At 48.7% G+C, this 19,553-nt stretch overlaps 1 protein-coding gene across 17 annotated transcripts in view; it reads right to left on the bottom strand.

Moving 5' to 3' along the window:
- Nucleotides 1–19,553, bottom strand: part of Myo5b (myosin Vb) — a 300,202-nt gene that overhangs the window by 34,645 nt on the left and 246,004 nt on the right. For 9 of the 17 annotated variants that reach the window (XM_063277100.1, NM_017083.2, XM_008772085.4 and 6 more), the window contains 6 exons: nucleotides 14,213–14,446; nucleotides 8,190–8,274; nucleotides 6,931–7,064; nucleotides 5,802–5,924; nucleotides 4,724–4,861; nucleotides 913–978 (listed from right to left, as the gene is read on the bottom strand). In XM_063277100.1, the coding sequence (XP_063133170.1) occupies nucleotides 913–978; nucleotides 4,724–4,861; nucleotides 5,802–5,924; nucleotides 6,931–7,064; nucleotides 8,190–8,274; nucleotides 14,213–14,446 (780 nt within the window). The remainder of the gene's footprint in view (nucleotides 1–912; nucleotides 979–4,723; nucleotides 4,862–5,801; nucleotides 5,925–6,930; nucleotides 7,065–8,189; nucleotides 8,275–14,212; nucleotides 14,447–19,553) is intronic. The other 8 variants (XM_063277099.1, XM_063277101.1, XM_017600852.3 and 5 more) reach the window with 5 other exon arrangements.

The following is a 19,553-nucleotide window of genomic DNA, read 5'->3' as shown; positions in this document are numbered from 1 at the left end:
TAATCCAGTGATATGCTTGTCAGCATCCCATGATGACAGGATGGGCGGAGTCTGTCTGCTCCGAGTGAGGAAGGCAAGGCAGAGTCCAGCCAGCTGAGGGACCATAGCGAGTTAAGTGCCTGAGCCGGGACGGCAGCGCATACAGCATGAACGAATGCTGAATGCATTAAGTTAAATGTGTACGCTGTCACCAGAAGATAAATGCCTTGAGTCCACGGCAGGAGGCATCTAGGCAGTGCAGAGAGACAGAAGTAGGATGGTGTCTGTGTGGGGCCGTGGAAGGGAGGAGCAGAGGCTTCAGTGGAGGCTTTGTAAGATGAATTACAGGGCGAACGGTGCTGTGCTGCTCGCACGCTATGGATGTATCCTCCAATACTGACCTTCATGAACACTTAAAATAGCAAATCTGGTAAATTGTATGCTATATATATTTTACCATAGTGGAAAAAATAGTTGGGAGGGAGGAGCAACAGAGATGACTCAATGTTTTTCTGTGCAATGGTCATTAGTAAATGAGTAACAGTTGTTCTATTAGTGACCTTCGGACTATTGAAAGGGCCCCACTATGAAGTCTGTGGGAGGGGAGGGTTTGCCTGATAGCCCTTCCTGCCCCCTGGTGGCCTGAAGTCTTCATTGTTGTGCTTTGTCCTCTCCTGCCATGTCAGTAAACCCCCTGCCTTACAAATGGATATTATTTCAATGTGATTCTATTCCTGTGGCCACTTTTTATTTTAACTGGAGAGGTTTCTAGTAGGAAAGCGTGTGGTTTTTCATTTCAAAGGTGAGGAGGTGAGGGTATAGAAATGGAGCCACTTGCTAATCGCTCTACCTAGAGCAGGCTCGAAGCATAGGACCTGGTTTCCTGAAGCCCACCTACGTTGTCTGTCTTCTCCTAGAGGACAGACGGCTTACCTTCAGACTATTGTAGGCTATATCTGCATCCTGGTCCACATCTAGGCCATTGTTTTGTTGTTCTACCTGCATAGAAGGACACAAAAGTGAGCACAGACCCACAGGGCACATGCTCTGCAGACATTTCTGAGACAGCCAAACTTCCTCCTTCTACTTTTTGGCATGAAAAGTTGGCGACCTCAACCTCACAGGTATAACCCCACCTCTTCCAAGGAGTAGCTCAGTACTTGGGCTGCCATGAATCCCCCCATAAACAACTCCTTCCCTCCCGTCCCCACGCTATCCCATGGTCCTCACAGGTGCTGACAGGTTGAAGATGTATCACAAACACGATGCCATGGGTTCAATCTACAACCTGAGTACCCGTAAGTCCTAGATTCTCCCTGTGAGTGTGACCTCCCTTGGGAATAGGGTCTTAGGAGCTGTAATGAAGTTGAGTCCTGATGCTTTAGGGGGAAAGAACACACACAGACAAGATGGGCATGTTAACATGGAGGTGAGACCGGAGTCAGCTGCAAGCCAACAACACCAGAAGCCAAGAGACAAGTTTTCCCCACTACTTGTAGGGGACAGTCACATCAAAACCTTCACTTCTGACTTCTGGCCACTGGAAGAATACATTCTTGTTAATAAGTAATTGGATTGGAAGTATTTTGTTTCAGCATTGCCAAGAGTTATACGACCTGAATATTAATGTCATCCTCTAATGTCTAATGTTTTTTGTGGTGAGGATCCATGAGGTAATGCAAAGCAGCTTCAGCAGCTCATAGTAGGTATACATTTACATGCACCAGACCTCAGAATGCCAAAGCTGGCAGCTCTGGGCACCAGTGACTGGAATAACAAGTCTACCAGGACTTAGGTCAGCCAAGGACCTCTGATTACATGGGCAGACCTTAGCGTTGAATTGGCTGTTGAAAGGGGGCATTCAAACAACTTCCTAGTTGCTTGGAGTGAGTTTAAGGGGAAGGAATCCCTGAAGAGCATGCGTCTTTAGAACTAAGACCTAATGGGGCAATTTAACGAGATTGCCTAAGGCCCGGCAACCTGAAGTCCAGATGAAGCCGTCACTGCCGTGGGTGGACCAGGGTGTTCGAGTTTAGAGTGAGCATCTCCTGCAGCCTCTTCCAGATGCAGGACACGGATGGTTGCTGCCCTGTTTCCCGCAATGCAAGCTGGGAAAAGCTCTGCCTCGGTACCAATGTTTGTCTTGTCCTTCTTCCATCACCAGAGGCACGTGAATGACCCGAATCAGCACTTCTGCCGTTAGGTAAGTGGCCTGCACATGGCCCCTCTAAATATTGACTACATCAGACTCTCAGAGTAAGAGGATTACATACTCAAACTTGAAGGGCTGTACCATCATGGTTCTAAGTCTGCTGGGGTCACTACAGGGGCCGGCCAAGGTAACTGCCAGGTCAGGGGGAAAGGATATATAGGAGCAGTCTGAACAGCAGGCACAGAGGCCCCACTCTCACAGTGGCCAAGCGGATGGGACACTCCCAGGCCTTCCAGTCAGCCTAGTGTAAGGTCTCTAAGGCGGGGACCTGGGGCTGCATCACTCTAGGTGGCTTAGGATTCCTTCTGGAACCAAGGGAAGACCCAGAAACTTGATCTCTGCATGCTTAACCTCAGGGGATGATAGAGGAGTCCACATTATTACCTACCCCATCCCTGTGGGCCACAACCCACAGGACAGAGCCTGTAGTTCTTGCTTGGTGATTATATTGAGATGTCCCCTTTTACCCGGTATCCAGACCAACCAAGTTCTGAAGCCAAGCTTCCAAAGCAACTTGGCATTTCTGAAATGCAGAATGTAGAAATCATGTCTGTGGGTGCGGGAGAGTATGTAGAGACTTCTAGGCCAGGTGTATCTAATGCCATCCACACAGAGCGTCCATGACTCATGATGGCTGACTCAAAATCCCTTGACCTTAGATGGCACGAGGGCAACTAGCGTTCACTAGAGGGTATTTTAACATATAAGAGGGCTTTGGAGATAAAACTCCAAGAGTATCTTTCTCGTATTTGACTTGTGTTTGTCTGTCGGGATAGCTTTTCCTTATAATCGGAAGTTATTTATTTACCCATTGCTTTCACTGTCTGCTCTTAACTAATCCACCTGGAGACTTAACACCACCGCCAAGATTTACCTCTTCACTTAACGCTTATTAAACAAGGCGAAAACGGAACAAACGACACCCCGCCAAGACTCTGACGGCGAGCCACCCCAGAGTGTATTCAGTCAGAATGGCCATACAGAGAAAGTAAAAATGAATCTTTTTTTAAAGATTTATTTATTTTATGTATATAAGTACACTGTCACTGTCTTCAGACACACTAGAAGAGGGCATCAGATCCCATTACAGATGGTTGTGAGCCACCATGTGGTTGCTGGGATTTGAACTCAGGACCTCTGGAAGAAGAGTCAGTGCTCTTAACTACTGAGCCACCTCTCCAGCCCAATAAAAATGAATCTTAAAAACCAAACAAAATGAGGGCTCAGCAGTTAAGAGCACTGACTCGCTCTTTCAGAGGTGCCCCTGTTGCCCTTTTCTGGTGTGTGTGAAGTAATAGTGTACTTGTATACATATTATACCACGTCAGAATGGAAAGGAAAGAAAGGTGTTATGAAAAAAGAGTCTGGGTCCAGGATGGGGGTCAAGGATGGAGGGGGAGGGGGAGGAGGAGAGGGAGGGAGGGGGAGAGGGAGGGGGAGGAAGACGAGGAGAGTCAAATCCCACAATTTTCAGTTTAGGCATGAGAATAGATTTTGCTAGTGGTATGGCGCAGAGCTGGACTTAAATCCCACGAGAAGTTCTCCTCACAACTTCACGGTGAGAAAAAGGGGTTCTTATCTCTGACAGCTCTCTGCTGTGGCAGTACTGATAGGTTTGTAATCAACGGCATTCCCAGTCACACTACAACCTTCTTTTTTTATTTTACACCTGAGCTACATTTCCTACTCCCAAACCTGATTTAAATTCCCCAATGGCTAAGTTTGTCTCCTGCATTTTTACCGGTCTTAAAAAAAGAAACTATGCATAGCGACTGTGTGTGTGTGTCTGTGTGTGTGTGTATGTGTGTGTGTGTGTGCGCACACACAGGCATATGTGTGTCTGTCATGGCTTGCCTATGCCATGGTATCTGTGAAAACCAGAGGACAGCTTCTTGCAGGCATCAGTTCTCTCCTCCCATCATGTGTGTCCCTTGGATCTAACTCAGGCCAGCAGGCTTGACAGCGAGGGTCTTCATGATCCTGAGAGGCATCTTGCTGGCTCTGTTTTCTCTTTTGCACGCCCACGTTGTGTATTTGCTTCGAGCCTGATACTGGCATAGTTCTGTGTTTATAGCTTAGGTTCCCCAAAAGTCCTTGAGACAAATAAATTACTTTTAGATGTAAAGTTTCACACAGTATCCTTTCAAGATGCAAGAGGATAGGGATGTCATCAGTTGTGGTGACACAAAGGCACAGCCGTAGGTGAGAAGGGTCTCCTCTGGCTCTCAGCCAGGTGGCTGAGCTTGTGTTAGATTCCAGGCACGAGAGGGTGGTAGACTTTCTCTGCTGATTCTGACTTCTGCTGTTTTATTTTCTCTGCACCTGATGCCAGTCCTCCAGGCATGAGCTCCCAGACTCCCTACTGCTTCCCAGTGGAAATCCTTTGCCCTGGGATACTCAGGGAGCACACCCAGCTCAGAGGCAGTGGGGTGAGACATTCACAGAGAGTGATCAATTTGGTTCCCACAAGAGGAAGCTCTGAAGCCCAACACCACTGAGACCCCATGGGCTCACAACAGAGCGGCTACGCACCTGCACTTTCTTGCTGTCCTGTTGTTCCTTTTCTAGCTGCACCTGCAGCTTCTTCCTCTCCTGCTCAAGTTCCCGCACTCTCTTCTGCAGCTTCAAGAAGACAGTCATGTCCATGGCTGCCTTCTCTATACCAATCTCCTGCAAACGGAGAGGGGTATCCAGAAGGTAGTTTTCACAGCACAAATGCTCCTGGGAACAATGCCTGGCTGCCCACCCCTGTATCAGTCATCTGTCTCCTTGCTCCTCCCCAGTACCAATCCTTGCCTCCAACACAAAGCCAGTGTCAAACCACTAGTATTTCCCATCAGAAAGCTGGTGCTGCTGGCTTATTCTCTTCAATAACATCTGTGTCTCAGCCGTTCACATTCCTCCTGTGAGAGCCACTTAAGTGACCAATCGCATACTCTAAGGAACAACTGAAAACAGGCACAGGCATTTTCTTTGGAAGGTAAAAGGGAATTCACTTCTGGAAAATGGCATTACAAGAGGGAAACTAAATCTTGGGACACAGTGCTTCCTGATGGGGGATCACTGTGACCTCCGGTCACTGTCGTGATGCCAACGAGTACCCGATCGTAACTTGAAACAAGCAATACTTGCCCTGCCGTGGAGCGCGCTGCTCCAACAGATCTTGATACATTGATCTCCCAGTGCATTCCTATCCTTTCAGATCCGGGTCTGGATTTTACTATGTGGCTAAGTATGTAGACAAGCATGTGCTTGCCTGTCGGTAGGCAATGCGTCTGAGTGCACATCAGTCTGTTTTTGCATGTCGGAAGCATGGTGATGTCCCACCTCATGTAATGAGCACAACTCAGGGTCAGTCTCACTGCCTGTGAGCCGCAGAGCCGTGAGGATGACCGTGCCCATATCTACATGGAAACGGCATGCACACGGATGTGACGCCATATATCAGTAAATTCGCTGCAACCCAGTGATCCTGTTCTCAACGTCCGTGCCCTGGGCCCTCTGAGGCACCACCAACAGAGCAGTATATCTCATATCTCTCTTGGGTGGTTCCATGCAGGCAATTAAGTGTCCTCAACAGGACAACTGCAAACAGTTGTCCCAGACTTACCTCCACCTGCTGTAGGGCATCCTCGGTGTCTCCGATTTCTGAGGTGGAAATGGAGGGGTAATTGGAGTCAGATTCTAAGCTACTTTGATTTGATGGGTTCTTCCTGTGGCCTGGAGTTTGCTGCTGAAGGAGGAAAAAAAAAAAACGTGACAACTCGTAACCAGTTCATATTAATGTGAAGTAACTTCTCAAGGAGCCCCGGACATCAGCCACTGCCTCTCGTCAACAACTGTGGGCAGTAGCGCTCCTTGGAACAGTGGATAAATAGTTATTCCCATGAATGCCAGGCAAATACTCTACCGGTGTTTTATAACCCACAGCACCCAGAAAGCGAGGAGAGAACAGCCTTTTACTCGAGCCGTGCCCTCGGATTGCACAGTGCACCCTTCTCCACGTTCTTGAAAGGAACCCTTTCTGCAACCCTTTCCCACACGGCCTCTCCTTCCACCCCGGTTCTGCTCATGAAAACGAGAGTAATTAGGAATAGAGCCTACCTCCCGTGCTATTCATTTAAAAAGACCTTTTGGCTTATGTTTTTGGCAGCTGGTTTGTCTTTTAAGAGTGAAAACCGAGCTTGGTGGAATTTATAGATTTCTATTTCAGTTCCCACTCAGATTCCTTTCCTGGTTTCTATGCAACTAACTCTCGGATGTCGAATATGCATGTTGGGAGGGAGTTACTCGTACGGGTAAAGAGGAATGTCAAATCCTGAGATGTCACAAAAATATCTTGTATTTTGTCAGAGATTAGGAGACCCAATCGGGTTCCAAGGGTCTCTCTCCACACGGACCAATGCAGCTGAGGTCAGAGCCTACAACACCATTGTCTCAACAGTGGAATTGTCTAGAACAAGAAGCAGATGGCAATAGACACATGCAGGAAGATAAGTTTTAACCTCCTAAGATCTCAATAAGACCTCAGCTTTTGGAAAGGGCATCCTCAGAAGGTGACCACCTAACCACAGAGTTCACAGAGGAACGAAAGAACAAGTGGTCCTTGCACACATGCATGTTTCCTGAGCATGGCATTGCCAGAGGGCAAGGGCTATGCAGCCAGCTCTAAAAGGGCAGAAAGGGAAGCCATTGCCACCAGGCAGCAGAGCTGCCTCCCTTCCCTTTAGGATCGTCACCTCGTCCCGAAGGTTCTCATATCTCTGCTCCAGCTGGGAGTACTCCTTCACGAGGTTCTGGTACCGGGACCGTTCCTCCTCCAGTTCCTTCTTAATCAGCAGGTTTTCCTCCACAGAGCTCTGTGAAGATTCAGCTGGAAAGCAGGCATAGGAAGCAGGGTTGCAGCATCTGAGGGGATCCTCAAATGCGCATGCCCTGCTAGGAGCATTCTGACTAATCCCTTGTTAAGAGGCTGCCCACCACAGGCTGTGGGGGAATCTCTCATGCTCCTCACCTACTGTGGAGCTGAGAAGGGGCTCGTTATTCTGAACCAAGGGTTCAGACAGGAAGAAGAGTGACCCTGCTCTCAGGAAGGCAGGGAGAGGAACTCTCGATGTACATGTGCGCGCCCACCCAGCCCACGTGCCCGCCTCTCTGGTGACAGCCCGCATTAAGAACCACTGGCAGCATTTCCAGCCGCACCACTCTAAACTCTCATTGTAACCCTTATCTTTCAGGTCCTTGGAGATCAGTCTAGAGGTGATATAGAGAGAAGCACGGGCAAGGAACCTAAGAGATTCTGATGGTCTTTTTTCTCTTGCCAACCTTGTATCCATAGTAACAGAAAGCGAGTTTTTTTTTTTTTTTCTTTATAAAGGGCATTTTGAAAGCAGCATGTATTTTCACAAGGTCTCAGGCAGGTAGGGGCTGTGGCATTACAATGTTTGGCTGCCTGGTGAGATGGGTGAGGACCGTAAGGGTGGGAGAGGACCTGGTTTACCACCGAAAAGACCAGAACTAGATTTATGTGTTCCATTGTTCCCTCTCAGCCAAGTGAGTCACAGGGCGGGCAGCAGTGTGGAAGTTGAGGGGCACTCGAGAGAGGCTCATCCAGGGACTGATCAAGGAGCCTGTCTTTTGGCAGACATTACAGTGACCGTCTGACCGGAGACACAGTGAAAAGGATGAGCGAGACAATTGAAAACCAGCACATGGGTGCTACTGTGCTGAGCGTCACCGGGGCATCTCGCCCACGCCTCCCGATAGTCCTTCTGTGTCTGTCTTTCCTGCCCATTTACAGATGGATGCTGGCACATATGCTTACAGAGCTGTGCAGAGCAGTGCTTCGAATCCAGGTCTCCAGATACACACTCACATTCGTGGATGAGTTTCCCTCTCAATAGGCTCTTCAAACAAGTGCCACAGCGGGGTCCTCACACCGGGCTCTCCCTTAGGAAGCCCTTCCCCCTCTTCATCATCGGACAGGTTCAGTGCTTACCTTTTGACTGGCGCAGGATTTGGTTGTTAAGGTGTTCTTTCTCATCCTTCAAGAGTGCATTTTCATGTTCCAGGTCTGCGACTCGCTGAAAGAGATCAACAGGTAAAATAAAACAGGACCAACAAACAAACAAACAAACAAACAAACAAACAAACAACCCAGGAACGACCCTTCCCATGTAGTGACAGAAGAAGAGGCTGCTTTAGGGGAGATGGCTTTCTGATGGATCATGGGTAAACACTCTTCTTAGGAAAACAGGTTCAACCAAAGCTGCGTTCATTCTGAAGGAAAGTTACATACAGGAAGGAAAAAAAAAAAACAAAAAACAAAAAAAACACCTGAGTTCGACAAGGAGAAAGGGCTCAAACCACTTGTGGTCCTCTAGGTCTCCCAGAGAGCCCTGAAATGTTTATACTCAGCTTGCATTCCTTATTGAGGGAAGCACAGAGCAGAGAACCATCCATGCTTGTGAACCTGCTTGTCTCTCCTGCTCAATCACTGAGCTGTCAAATCTGAGTCTCGGGAACGCTAGCTCACAATGGACACATCATCCTCTGGTCTTTGTCCTGCCTGCCCTTTCCTGCCTCCCTGCGCCAGTGTTCCGGGCTCTGAAGAAGGGAGACACATTTGGTACCGACATTTAGATATCGAATTCCAGAGTATGGCTCCTGACAACACTGACAAAGGGAGGAATACATGGGGTGATGGAGTTCTAGTGGGTCGTCGGTAAATGCCCGACTCAAGAAAATCAACTCAACCAAAGGCAGATGTGATGGCATAAATAAATAGATAAATAAGTAAGTAAGTCAAGCAAAGAAAAGAGGCAATATTAAAGAAAAACCTAGGACTTCTGAGGAGGAAAAAAAGCTGTGATTATAGAAATAAATATCTGTATTTTTAAAGTACCAATATAGGTGAATGTTCTAAGAGACTTTGAAATCATTGGTTGATATTAAGCATGGAATAATGGCCTAGTGACCCGGAAATCCTATTTCTAATTATAAACCAGGAGGAATAAAACCTAATGATCACAGAAACTTGTACAAAGGTGACTGTATGGTAACATTTCTCACGATAGTCGAAAAGTAGAAACAGCAAAATCTTAACGAATAGCCCAATTGCTTTCATTGTCCTCAGTGGGTAGAAGACGTTAAGGACCCTAGTGCTGGAGATACCATTCATTTGAGATGCTGACCTTTAACTGACCAGAGAACTCTTCTTCACTGGCTAACGTTACACAATGCTAGAAGGTACTGTGGGGACCATTGATGGAATGGGGGAAAGGCATCAGTGGCATGAAGGCCATTGGGGTAACCAAACACTTTCTGATGTTATAGAAGGTCTGTTCAGAAGGCGAGATTTTCAAGCGAGTATTATAAATCCATGACTGAGACCACGGGCCTTGATGGGGGAATCTACTGTTGTTGTTTTGCTAAATGGTTCTGCTGTCAAACTACCTTCTAAATACTTTTATTTATACCCATAAGTTCTTGCTCCTCACAGCTTCGGTCAGAGAAGCTAGTTTTTGCATGGGTGTGGGTTGACACAGAGTCCTAACTGGTCAGAATGCTGAGGGAAAGTAATTGTCAGTGCTCACTGTGGATGGGCCACTCATATCAAAGGTCCCACCCACAACTCAGGGACACACTACAGAGGAATGTGAGAGCCGGAGGATGAGGAAGAAAGGTGGGAAATACAGACTTCTGCACCTGACTGTTGTTCACATTCACTTACAACAGTGGTGGCCACATGTGCATGATTGAGGCAGGACAAATCCTAGCAATGATGGGGCAGGGAACTCTAAGGTTCCACCCTTGGTGGAGGAACTACAGGCAGCTGATGTCTACTCTGACAAGAGTTACTCTCCTTTGAGGACATGCTCACTGGTAGGTTGCCCATGACCCAGTGGATGGCCTCATAGCATGTATATGTGGCCAGCAGTGATCTGACTCAAGGAGTTATTCAAACCGGGACAAAAATAGGGACGTGAAGTTTGGAGTGTGGGGCACTGGGAAGAGTTGGAAAGGAGTAGTGGTAATGGATTCAAATAATACATTTAAAATATTTTAAAAACTCAGGGGTGAGAGGCCAGTGAGATCACCAGTTCAGAGAGAATGGCGACTGCCATCAAGCCTAATGGTCTGAGCCTACTTCCCAGGGCCCGGGAGGTGGAAGAAGAGGACTGATGACTCTTAAAAGTTTTCCTCTGACACACACACACACACACACACACACACACACACACACACACACACACACACACACAGAGAGAGAGAGAGAGATGACAATGTTGTTAAATATATAGATTAAAACTTGCATCTCCGAGATAGCCCAGAAGATGTGTTCCAATCACTCTCAAGCTGACAAAGCCTCCGACGCTAAGGACAGAGCTGCTTCTCCCTGGAGATGTCACAGGCTATACCTATTCCTGAGATCAGAAGGCACTGACGCCAATCTCTGCTAAAGCATTAGTACCTTGCTCCTTCTGGCTGCTCAGAACACCTCAGTACCAGCACAGAAGTCCTCATGGCTAATTCTCACCTCACTTAGAGAGGGGCCTCCGCCTGTCACACATGAGCCATACCCCATCACATAAGGTTACATTACCCTTTCGGTCATCTTTCTTTTATAGCACATGATGGATAATCTCAGAAGGACTTCTATCTCTACCTTCTGTTTTCTAGGAGTGAAAAAAACTTTTTTGATTATAATTTTTGTTCCACCGTGTAGAATGGCCTCTAACACACGAGGCACCCAATAAATACCTGCTGAGCGAAGGGCAATGACTTCTATCATTCTGGGCAAGACCTAAGGCCCACAGAGATGAGTTAAATTTCCTAATAACTGTCAGCCTTTCCATGAAACCACAAACCCTGAGCCAGTCAGAGTGCAACTCTGGGTACAGCAGGTTCAGGACTCTCTGAAGACTCAATACACAAGAGCCCTGATCTCTCCAGACCGATCCCCCTGCTTCCCCTCAGCAAAATCTCACACCTAAGACCACACAATGGATTCAGCCAAGAAAACCCATCAGCAGAGACAGTTCTATGACCGAGAAGATGAGGCAACACACAACCGGACGTACCAGTGTGAGCACTCGGGACCTCGGGCCCACCAGACATCTGGGCCATGACAAGGCTGCCTCAGGGCCAAGCAGTGGGCTGCAGCTCACTTTTCCTTTCCTGCTGCAATTTTGCACTGAGCTAGGCTCTGGGTAACCTTCAAAGCCCATTCTGGATTAGGAATGATTATCTTCTATGCCAAGGGCAACCCAGGGAGCCACCTCCTTTCCAAATAGCAAGGTTGCACAGCTGCATGAAGGCAGCCAGAGAGGGAGGCTGAGGCTTTAAGATGGCACAAGAGAAACCAAGTTAAGAGTCCTTGTGAGCTTCTCTGTGGAGAGGTTGAAGTAATATCTCCCTTAGTGTAAAATGCTAGGTGTGTATGTGACAGAGGCAGCTCCATGCCCTGCGGACACAGGTGGATTCCTGTGGTAAGACCACAGCACTGCCACTCGGCCTACCAGGTAAAATCATCAGAGATGGCAGCCCCAAGTGTTCCAGCCTGCCAGCTCCAATACAGCACTTGCAGTTTCTGCTGACAGAAACATCAAACCCATTAATTAAACATCTACCAGCAGCTGGCTCCGTCTCTGGGCTTTGCTGGCTTCATCAATCTCACTCAATGCACAGAAAGACCCTGCACCCGGCCAGAAGGAAACCAACCGTCTTAATATTCAGCACGTGCTCAGGCTGGAGACTGCCTCTGGTGAACATTAAACCCCAGCTAGGCAGATCTTAGAATAGAAACCAGGAGCCAGCTGTTCCTTGACCATTCTCCAACTTCTGCAACAAAAGACTCCACAGACCCTACCGAAAGGAAAATGTCTGTTTCCCATTTCCTAAAGAGAGTGATCCTCCCACTTAATTGATCGTTCTATGCCCGTCTTTGACAGTTGTTCACACAGGCACACATTTGTTTGGAGTTAGGAGGGTCTTAACTGGGTACAGCGGTGCACATTGTTTTCATCCTAGCATGTAGGAGGCTGAGGCAGGTAGATCTCTGTGAGTTTGAGGCTAGCCTGGTCTACACAGCAAGTACTAGGCCAGCCAGGGTTACAGAGTGAAACCCTATGGATGGGAGCAGGTGTCTTTGCTCCTCTCCAAGCTCCAGTTTTATTCAATTCCAAGGCCAACAGGTTCCTAGGCAATGGCCATTTTTAAAGCAATCAAGATGATCAAAATGATTGCATCTCTGTTTTGTTCTACCAAGGAAGTTTTCTTACAGCAAACCCTTACCTACCTTTGGATGAAAAAACCAGCCATCTTAGGTGCTCTGAGGCCCTGATTCAAAAGTTTCATGGGAAGCAGGGAAGGTAAAGAGAGTCTATGGTTCTCAGCTGGGAGGAAGAACCAGGGCAGTGGGAGAGACAAAGACCATAGAGCAGGGCTGAAGTCTGCTACTCAGTTAGAAAACATACAAGATTGCATGTGTCAGCCGGCGCGAGCCCAGGAGCAATCTTAGAGGTGATCAAGCCCATGTGTACATGCGTATTTATGTGTACACTCACTCACTTACTCATGGGCACTGTGGCTGGTAGGGGTTCTTGCACAAACCTGACAACACACAGTAGGGTTAGGGTCAGTATTTCTGGGTCTGCCCTGGGTGTGCCAGCACGGTCTGTCCCAGTTTCAGAGCTTTTCTTCCAGCACTAACCAGCACTGACTCTCCTTCCTCGGGTTCTCAATCCACGTGACTCTACTCTGTATGCCAGACAGATACTACACGTATCATGGTAGAGATGGGAAAGAGGACAGAGGTGTGCTTAATCCATAGACAGCCCTCCAATGGCACTGAGGGACTGTTCCTTCTCAGAAGATCTGCCTTGGGAGTTCAGAAGAGCTTCTTTGTAGCTCAAAGTCAGGAGCAGTGGAAGCAACCCCAGGAAGTCCCATTTCATGGACTTCCTTAAGTAAGCCTTAAGAACGAGTGCGGGGTGATGTCATAGGTGAAGCGGGTACAAGACAGAAGGAGGCCTGTCACTGGACAAGAAGGAAGGATGGGCAGGAGGAAAGTTTGAGGGAAGGGAAGGAGACCGGTACGGAAAGGAGGAAGAGACGGGAGGGACGACGGAGAAGCCGTGGAGACAACATGGATGCTGACGTAAAGATTCCACGCTGCACCTTTACAGGTTGTTATGAATGTCCTTAAGGGATGGGTGTGTACCAGGCTTTGTATGTTTAGGTGGGCAACTATATCTTATCAACTGGATCAGAGGTCATTGTGTTGTGTGTTCTTTCATGTGCAGATTTAAGTGTACGAGAGCGTGCGGTGGCTAGAGACACTGGGCTGCCACGGACTTGGGATGTGCGTTTCTGGCATGGAAACCTGCCTTGGGAACTGGATGGGTAGAGAGATTGCTGACGGCTCAGAGAGAGGCCTTCCGCAGTGTGATAGGGGATGGAGCAAGTGGGTGAGAGACTTTGCCGACTGAGATTAAGAGATCTATCAGATATCTTGGGGCACTATAGTGCCGGATATAGAGAGGGTAAAAGATAGTCATTTAATGTAATTTTACAACAACAAACGAGAATGGGAAAGTTGGCTACAACCAGCAGAGCAGACCCCCCCAAACATAAGGGTTTCCCCGTAGGCATGACGGCTACGGGCTGCTGAAGCCCTGTAACACTTGACATCTGCTACCTCTCTCTCTAAGGACTAGATCTGTAGCGTTTCCCTGGGAACGGACTCGAGGCTTTGAGGAAGATGAGCAAAGACAGCTCATTTACTCTCCCAAGGGATCCCAAGGCTTAGCTAATGGTGCCAGTCCAATCAACACTCGCTCAGGGATCGGACATTTGCTATAGGACCCAAACGCACATGCATATATGAAAGGAAGGGTGGCTTGCCTGTGGACACAAGCCCTGGAAATCACGGAAATTTCCTCAGCGTGGAGAAACATCTCCTACAGGTGCCCCACCCACCAGCCCTTCACCAGTGTTGGTCCTCCTGTCCATGCATACCTTTCTCAGTTCACCATTCTCCCTGTTGTGAGTATCCTCTAGGACCCTGCGCTCCGAATGAGCCTTCTGTAGTTCGGTGCGCAGGCTCTGTACCTCCTCCTGCAGCTGAAGGCTGGGGTCAGCCTCCTGGTTCTGCTGGTAACGCGCCAGCTCCTTCTTCAGCTTCTCCACCTCCATGGCATGGGTGGAGGTAACTGCAGACAACTGCTCTGACAGAGTCTTGAACTCTTTGTTCTGTAGAGAGCATCGGCAGATGGGGTGGGGGTGAGGGTAAGAAAGAAGAAAAAGAGAGGGTTATCGAGTCAGGAAAAATCATAAAGGCCACCAGAAAAAAGACTTGTAGGGCAGAATTAAAGCTCAGGACCATTACATGCCAGTACAGACACTCTCGGGGCATGCCCTGATGCTTTAAACTTGTGTGTGGACCTAGAAGCAGAGAGAGACACAAATAGCAGGGCTGACATTGAAACAGTCCATGGGAAACACATGAGCACTCACGGAGAAGGCTGCTGCTGCAGGAATAATGGAGCCAGCTTCTTGGATCTGCAGTTTGGGCCTCTTAGGACTCCCCACTATTTCACATCAACAGCTCCTAGCCTTGGACTTACTGGTACAAAGAGCTGTAACCTAATCCCTTCCTCTGAGACAAAGGACCCCTTCAGTATCCCCTCTTTCAAGGAGGCCCTCCAAGGGGCCCCAGGGTCTCTCTTGCCACCTGTCAACATGGCTCACAGAATTCACACTGGAGAGACTGACATCTGACAACGCCCAGCTACAGACTGTGGACCCAATCAGCAGTCAGCGTATGTGTGCAGCAGGCCCTGAGATCCTACTTCCAGAATGACGCTTATATAAAGGACGGCAGAGTCGGGTCTGGGAGGACTGAGAGGCTGTGAGGCAGAGTGCTCGGCAGGGAGAAGTGAACGGAGGAGGGAGAACGCTGCAGCAGGCAGGCCGCACTCAATGATCATTCTCCAATGCTGGGCCCCACAGCAACTCCAAGCAGAACAGAGCCGTCAGCTAAAATGCTAATAAGCCAGGTCATCAGGATCAATGACTGACTCACAGAAAAACGAAACCTTACATAAACGCTCAAAGAAAAGCTGTTGGCACCTACACAGCACCACATGGCTCGTGTGATCAATGCATGAGCATGCAAATGATGCATTCCTTGTGTGCGAGGTTCCCCACACTGCAAGCTCCAGGTATAGCCGCTTCTCTGCATAGCTGGGCTAGCTGTCGGCCTCACTGCAGAATCTAAAAGACACCCAGTTAAGCAGCAACTATCTAGAAGGATGCAACATCTGTGCGAACTGTTCGCCAGGGTCTGGGTCTACACTGGAGGCAGAGGATCCATGCACAGGTGGAAGGCAGGTTTGGGTAGCTACTCTGTCCTCATGTCTGCTCTGGGATGTGAGTCAGGCCATATTGGTTGTCAACCTCTCCCTGGCATGGCTTGGGTCACGTCAACATTGTAGAGAGGTGGCTGAGGAGGTGGCTGGATGGAACTGGTTGGAATATGAAGAGAGGAAAGTGTTGTGTTAGAGGCAGGGGATGCGGGCACCTCTCATCCCGCTCTGGTCAAATACATCACTTTGCAATGCAGAGGTTTCTGAAGACCCAGCTTTTCTGATCCTGATGCTACCAGGGACCAGACTCAAACACTGGGGAAGAAGGTGTCTGCTGCTGCGAGGCCTGTGCCTGAGCTCACCTCAGCCTTGGCCCTCTGTATGTCTGTTCCAGTCACTTGCTTTTCTGTGGCCCACTTCTTCCCATATAGACTAGAAGATAGGAGAAATTCCCATCTTAGAAGGTCATTATTGAGACGTAGGGAACAAAGTGCTTCTCCGGCATGTGCCACACAGTCAGTGCTCAGTAACCGCCAGGGAGCCTCACTGGCCTGAGGTCTCCACGGAGTCCCTTAGGCTGACTCACAGAAGCCTCTGCTTCTGCCAGTCCCAACACCCACTCATCACCAACCCTTTGCCATTCAAACAACCCCAGCATCTGGCGTCTCATGGATGTCCGATTTGTATCCTAAACACGGGACCCACACAACCAGACTTATTGTGGTTCCCAGTCAGACTTGGGCTGGTGTGGGAAGAGGGGAAATCATTGCAAGAATCGTGGTGAAGTCAACACAGCCTTCATTAGATGAGCACTGTACCTCATTCTTGCCTATTAACATCACCCTCAGTGAAGGTGACTGCTAGCCCCGGATAGTTACAGCAGTGAAAACTGGGACACGGAAAAGTCCCCGAGCTGTAACCTTTTGCACACTTTTTCTAACATGTATAGATGTCCTCAAGAATTATAAAATATGGACAAATGCATTATTTACTTGGTGGCTATTTATTAACTATCCCTAACCAAACTGATTTAAAGGCCACTGACTGAACTATTGATTTGGGTTATATTTCTCCTAATAAAAATATTTAAACACAACCTTATGAGGGCCTAAGAACCCTGAGTTCTATTACAAGCAACGAAAAGTCTGGCCATGTCACTCTCGCACACTGGCCAAGTTCATGGACTCTATCATTTTGGTTGAAGTAAGTCATAGAGTTCTAACGAGGCTAACAGCAGGTTTCTGGGTTGGCCCCTGTCTCTGCTGCTGAAGGGTATTGTGAAGGACACCATGAAGAAGGTGTCCTTATCACATCAGAGTCCAGAAACCCACAAGGAAACTGTGTTTGCATCTGGGACAGCTCCGGGCTCCCAACTGCCCGGTTTCTTTCTGAGGGACTCTCATGTGACCCTGTCTTCTGCTGACTGTACACAGGCTTGGTGTCAAATGGAGTCTGCTCTCTGCAGCTGGGGGTCCTCAGTTCTTAAGACAGAAACCTGGGGTCCTCATCTTCCCTGGTTTTGCCTTTCACTTTCCTTCCCATGGTAGCGAGATACTCTCCCCAGACTCCTGCCTCCTGTGACTGAGACACTGCCTCCCATGTCATGCTAATCTGAGAAATGAACTGGGATACTTCACCTCTGGTATCTCTGGTAATATACATCTCTCCTTCTGGATTAAAGACTCAGGAGAGCAGCTGCCTAGATTAGCTCTAGGAATCACAGGGGAAAAGACACTCAACTTACTTTCCAACAGCTGGGCTTCCCGCCAAGGGATCGCCAGTGTCCGTGGTGACATGTGCTCATGCCTCTCCCCATGTGTGCCCAGGACTGCCCACAGTGATGTGTCCCATGCTTCTGCCACCACAGGTGCCACACATTGCTCAACAGTTCTGAGGATATGAGACTTTTAGGAGCATGACCCCAACTGATGGGAGAGCCTCTGTGGACTGAAGAACATTCCTCACACGTCCCAAGAGCCTTCCACTAGGAATGATCTAGAAATCCAGCCGGAGGTGGCAAAGCCTATCTGAAAACAGATTCAAATTCCAGCCAGGCTACTTCCTGGCTGTGTGTCCTTCGGTTGGTTACTTATCCCCTCTGTGCCTTTAGTGTACTTGTGTTTAAAATGGGGACGGTAGTAATACTTATCCCATTAGCATGGTATTGATCAGTGAGTTAATGTATGGGAACAGTGCCTGGCATGGAAACCACATGGGGATCAGCGGGAGAAAGATCTCACATGTCGCCTGATTACCCACCACATACAGGGAGCCTTTCCCAGGGTGACAGCATCTGCCACAGCTCACAGATGTTTGCTGAGCAGAAAGCTTAAGGCAAGAGCTTCATTTAAAAATAGGTCTTTCAAATCTGCTTCTTTCTCATGTTCAAGCACGTGGGGTGGGAAATACTGTGTTATTTTTATCCTCTACAGTTGACCTCACACACCAATAAAGCTAATACTGAGCACTATCTGAAACCTGGGCACACAGATGCTCCTCCCTAGTAGGGACAGTGGCTTTAGTCTCCTTGTCCTCGGACTATACTATGTCTAGAAAAGTGACTCAAATGGTCACTGGCATTGACCCGGCACCGACAGTCCTGACAGAAACAGTGGACACCGAGGTACTGTGTGTTTGAGCAGACCTTTCCCCTGGTCACTGCCTCTCTGACCTGTGTTACCACAGGCTGACCAGAGTGGGAAGTGAACATCCCCAGCTCACACTGGGAGGGCTGTCTTTTTATACTGAGCATCTGCACTGGCTGGTTTTGGGTATAAGCTTGACACAAGAGTCGCCAGAGAGGAAGGAGTCTCAGTTGAGGAAATTCCTCCATGAGATCCAGCGACAAGGCATTTTCTCAGGAGGGGAGAAGCCCAATGGGTAGGGCCAACCCTGGGCTGGTGGTCCTGGGTTCTATGAGAAAGCAGGCTGATCAAGCCAGTAAGCAGCACCCCTCCATGATCTCTACGTCAGCCCCTGCATCCAGGTTCCTGCCCTGTGTGAGTTCCTGTCCTGACTTCCCTTGATGATGAACTGTGCCAAATAAACCCTTCCCTTCCCAACTTGCTTTTGGGTCATGGTGTTTCATCACAGCAACAGAACCCTAAGTAAGATGGCATATCTAAGCCAGCACTCTGGGTAACTCCCAGAGGACACATACCCAGGCCACTGGATCTTCAGAAGCCTGGTCTCTGCCCAGAGCAGCAAAGCAAAGCACCCCATTGTCAGCTGTCTCCACAGTGGGGCTCATGAGTAGGACACCTAGCTTAGTCAGAAATTGGTTCATTGTACGGGGAATGTGACGGTTCACTGTACGGTCAGTTGGCAGAATGCTTGCTCTGCAGCACGAAGCAGGGGTGAGCCCTAGCAGGGCATAAAACCGAGCCTGGTAGCCCACACCCCTGTGCTTCCAGCATTTGGGAGGTGGAGTCAGAAAGATCAGAGGTTCAAGGTCATTCTTGGCTGTAAATGGAGTCGCAGGCTAGCCTGGGCTACATGAAAGTCTACCTCTAAAAATAATACCAATAAAAAAAATAAGCAAAGCAAACCAAAATGACTCACCTATTTTCCTGCCCTCAGGTTGTGAGAAGCTCCAAACACACCGAGTATAGCATGAGTACATTAAGATCAAGTATCCCCCCACTGCCATGGCTGGTCCCCCGCTGCCATGGCTGGTTCCCCACTGCCAGATTTTTCTTTTCCTCACATCCACACCATGTATGCCTTCATCCTTTCTCTCCTTGGTTTTTGGGAGGGCCGGTCCTGTGCTCACTTTACTGCCAAAGTCCCATTGCAATGGGTCTCCTTTCCTCTCTGAGAGCCAATGCAGTAGCAGCAGCAGCAGCAGCAGCAGCAGCAGCAGCAGCAGCAGCAGCAGCAGCAGCAGCAGCAGCACAGAGAACAGGGCTAGCTCACTGGTGACATCTGGGACTAAGAAGCTAGCACGGTCTTTCATGCAAGCTGTACGATGAAACCTGGGGCACGGTTCAGAG

Source organism: Rattus norvegicus, chromosome 18, assembly GCF_036323735.1.
Source record: "Rattus norvegicus strain BN/NHsdMcwi chromosome 18, GRCr8, whole genome shotgun sequence".
In the NCBI taxonomy this organism is placed as follows: domain Eukaryota; kingdom Metazoa; phylum Chordata; class Mammalia; order Rodentia; family Muridae; genus Rattus; species Rattus norvegicus.
The sequence above is the reverse complement of the archived record's forward strand: the minus strand, read 5'-3'. Positions and strand labels throughout refer to the sequence as shown.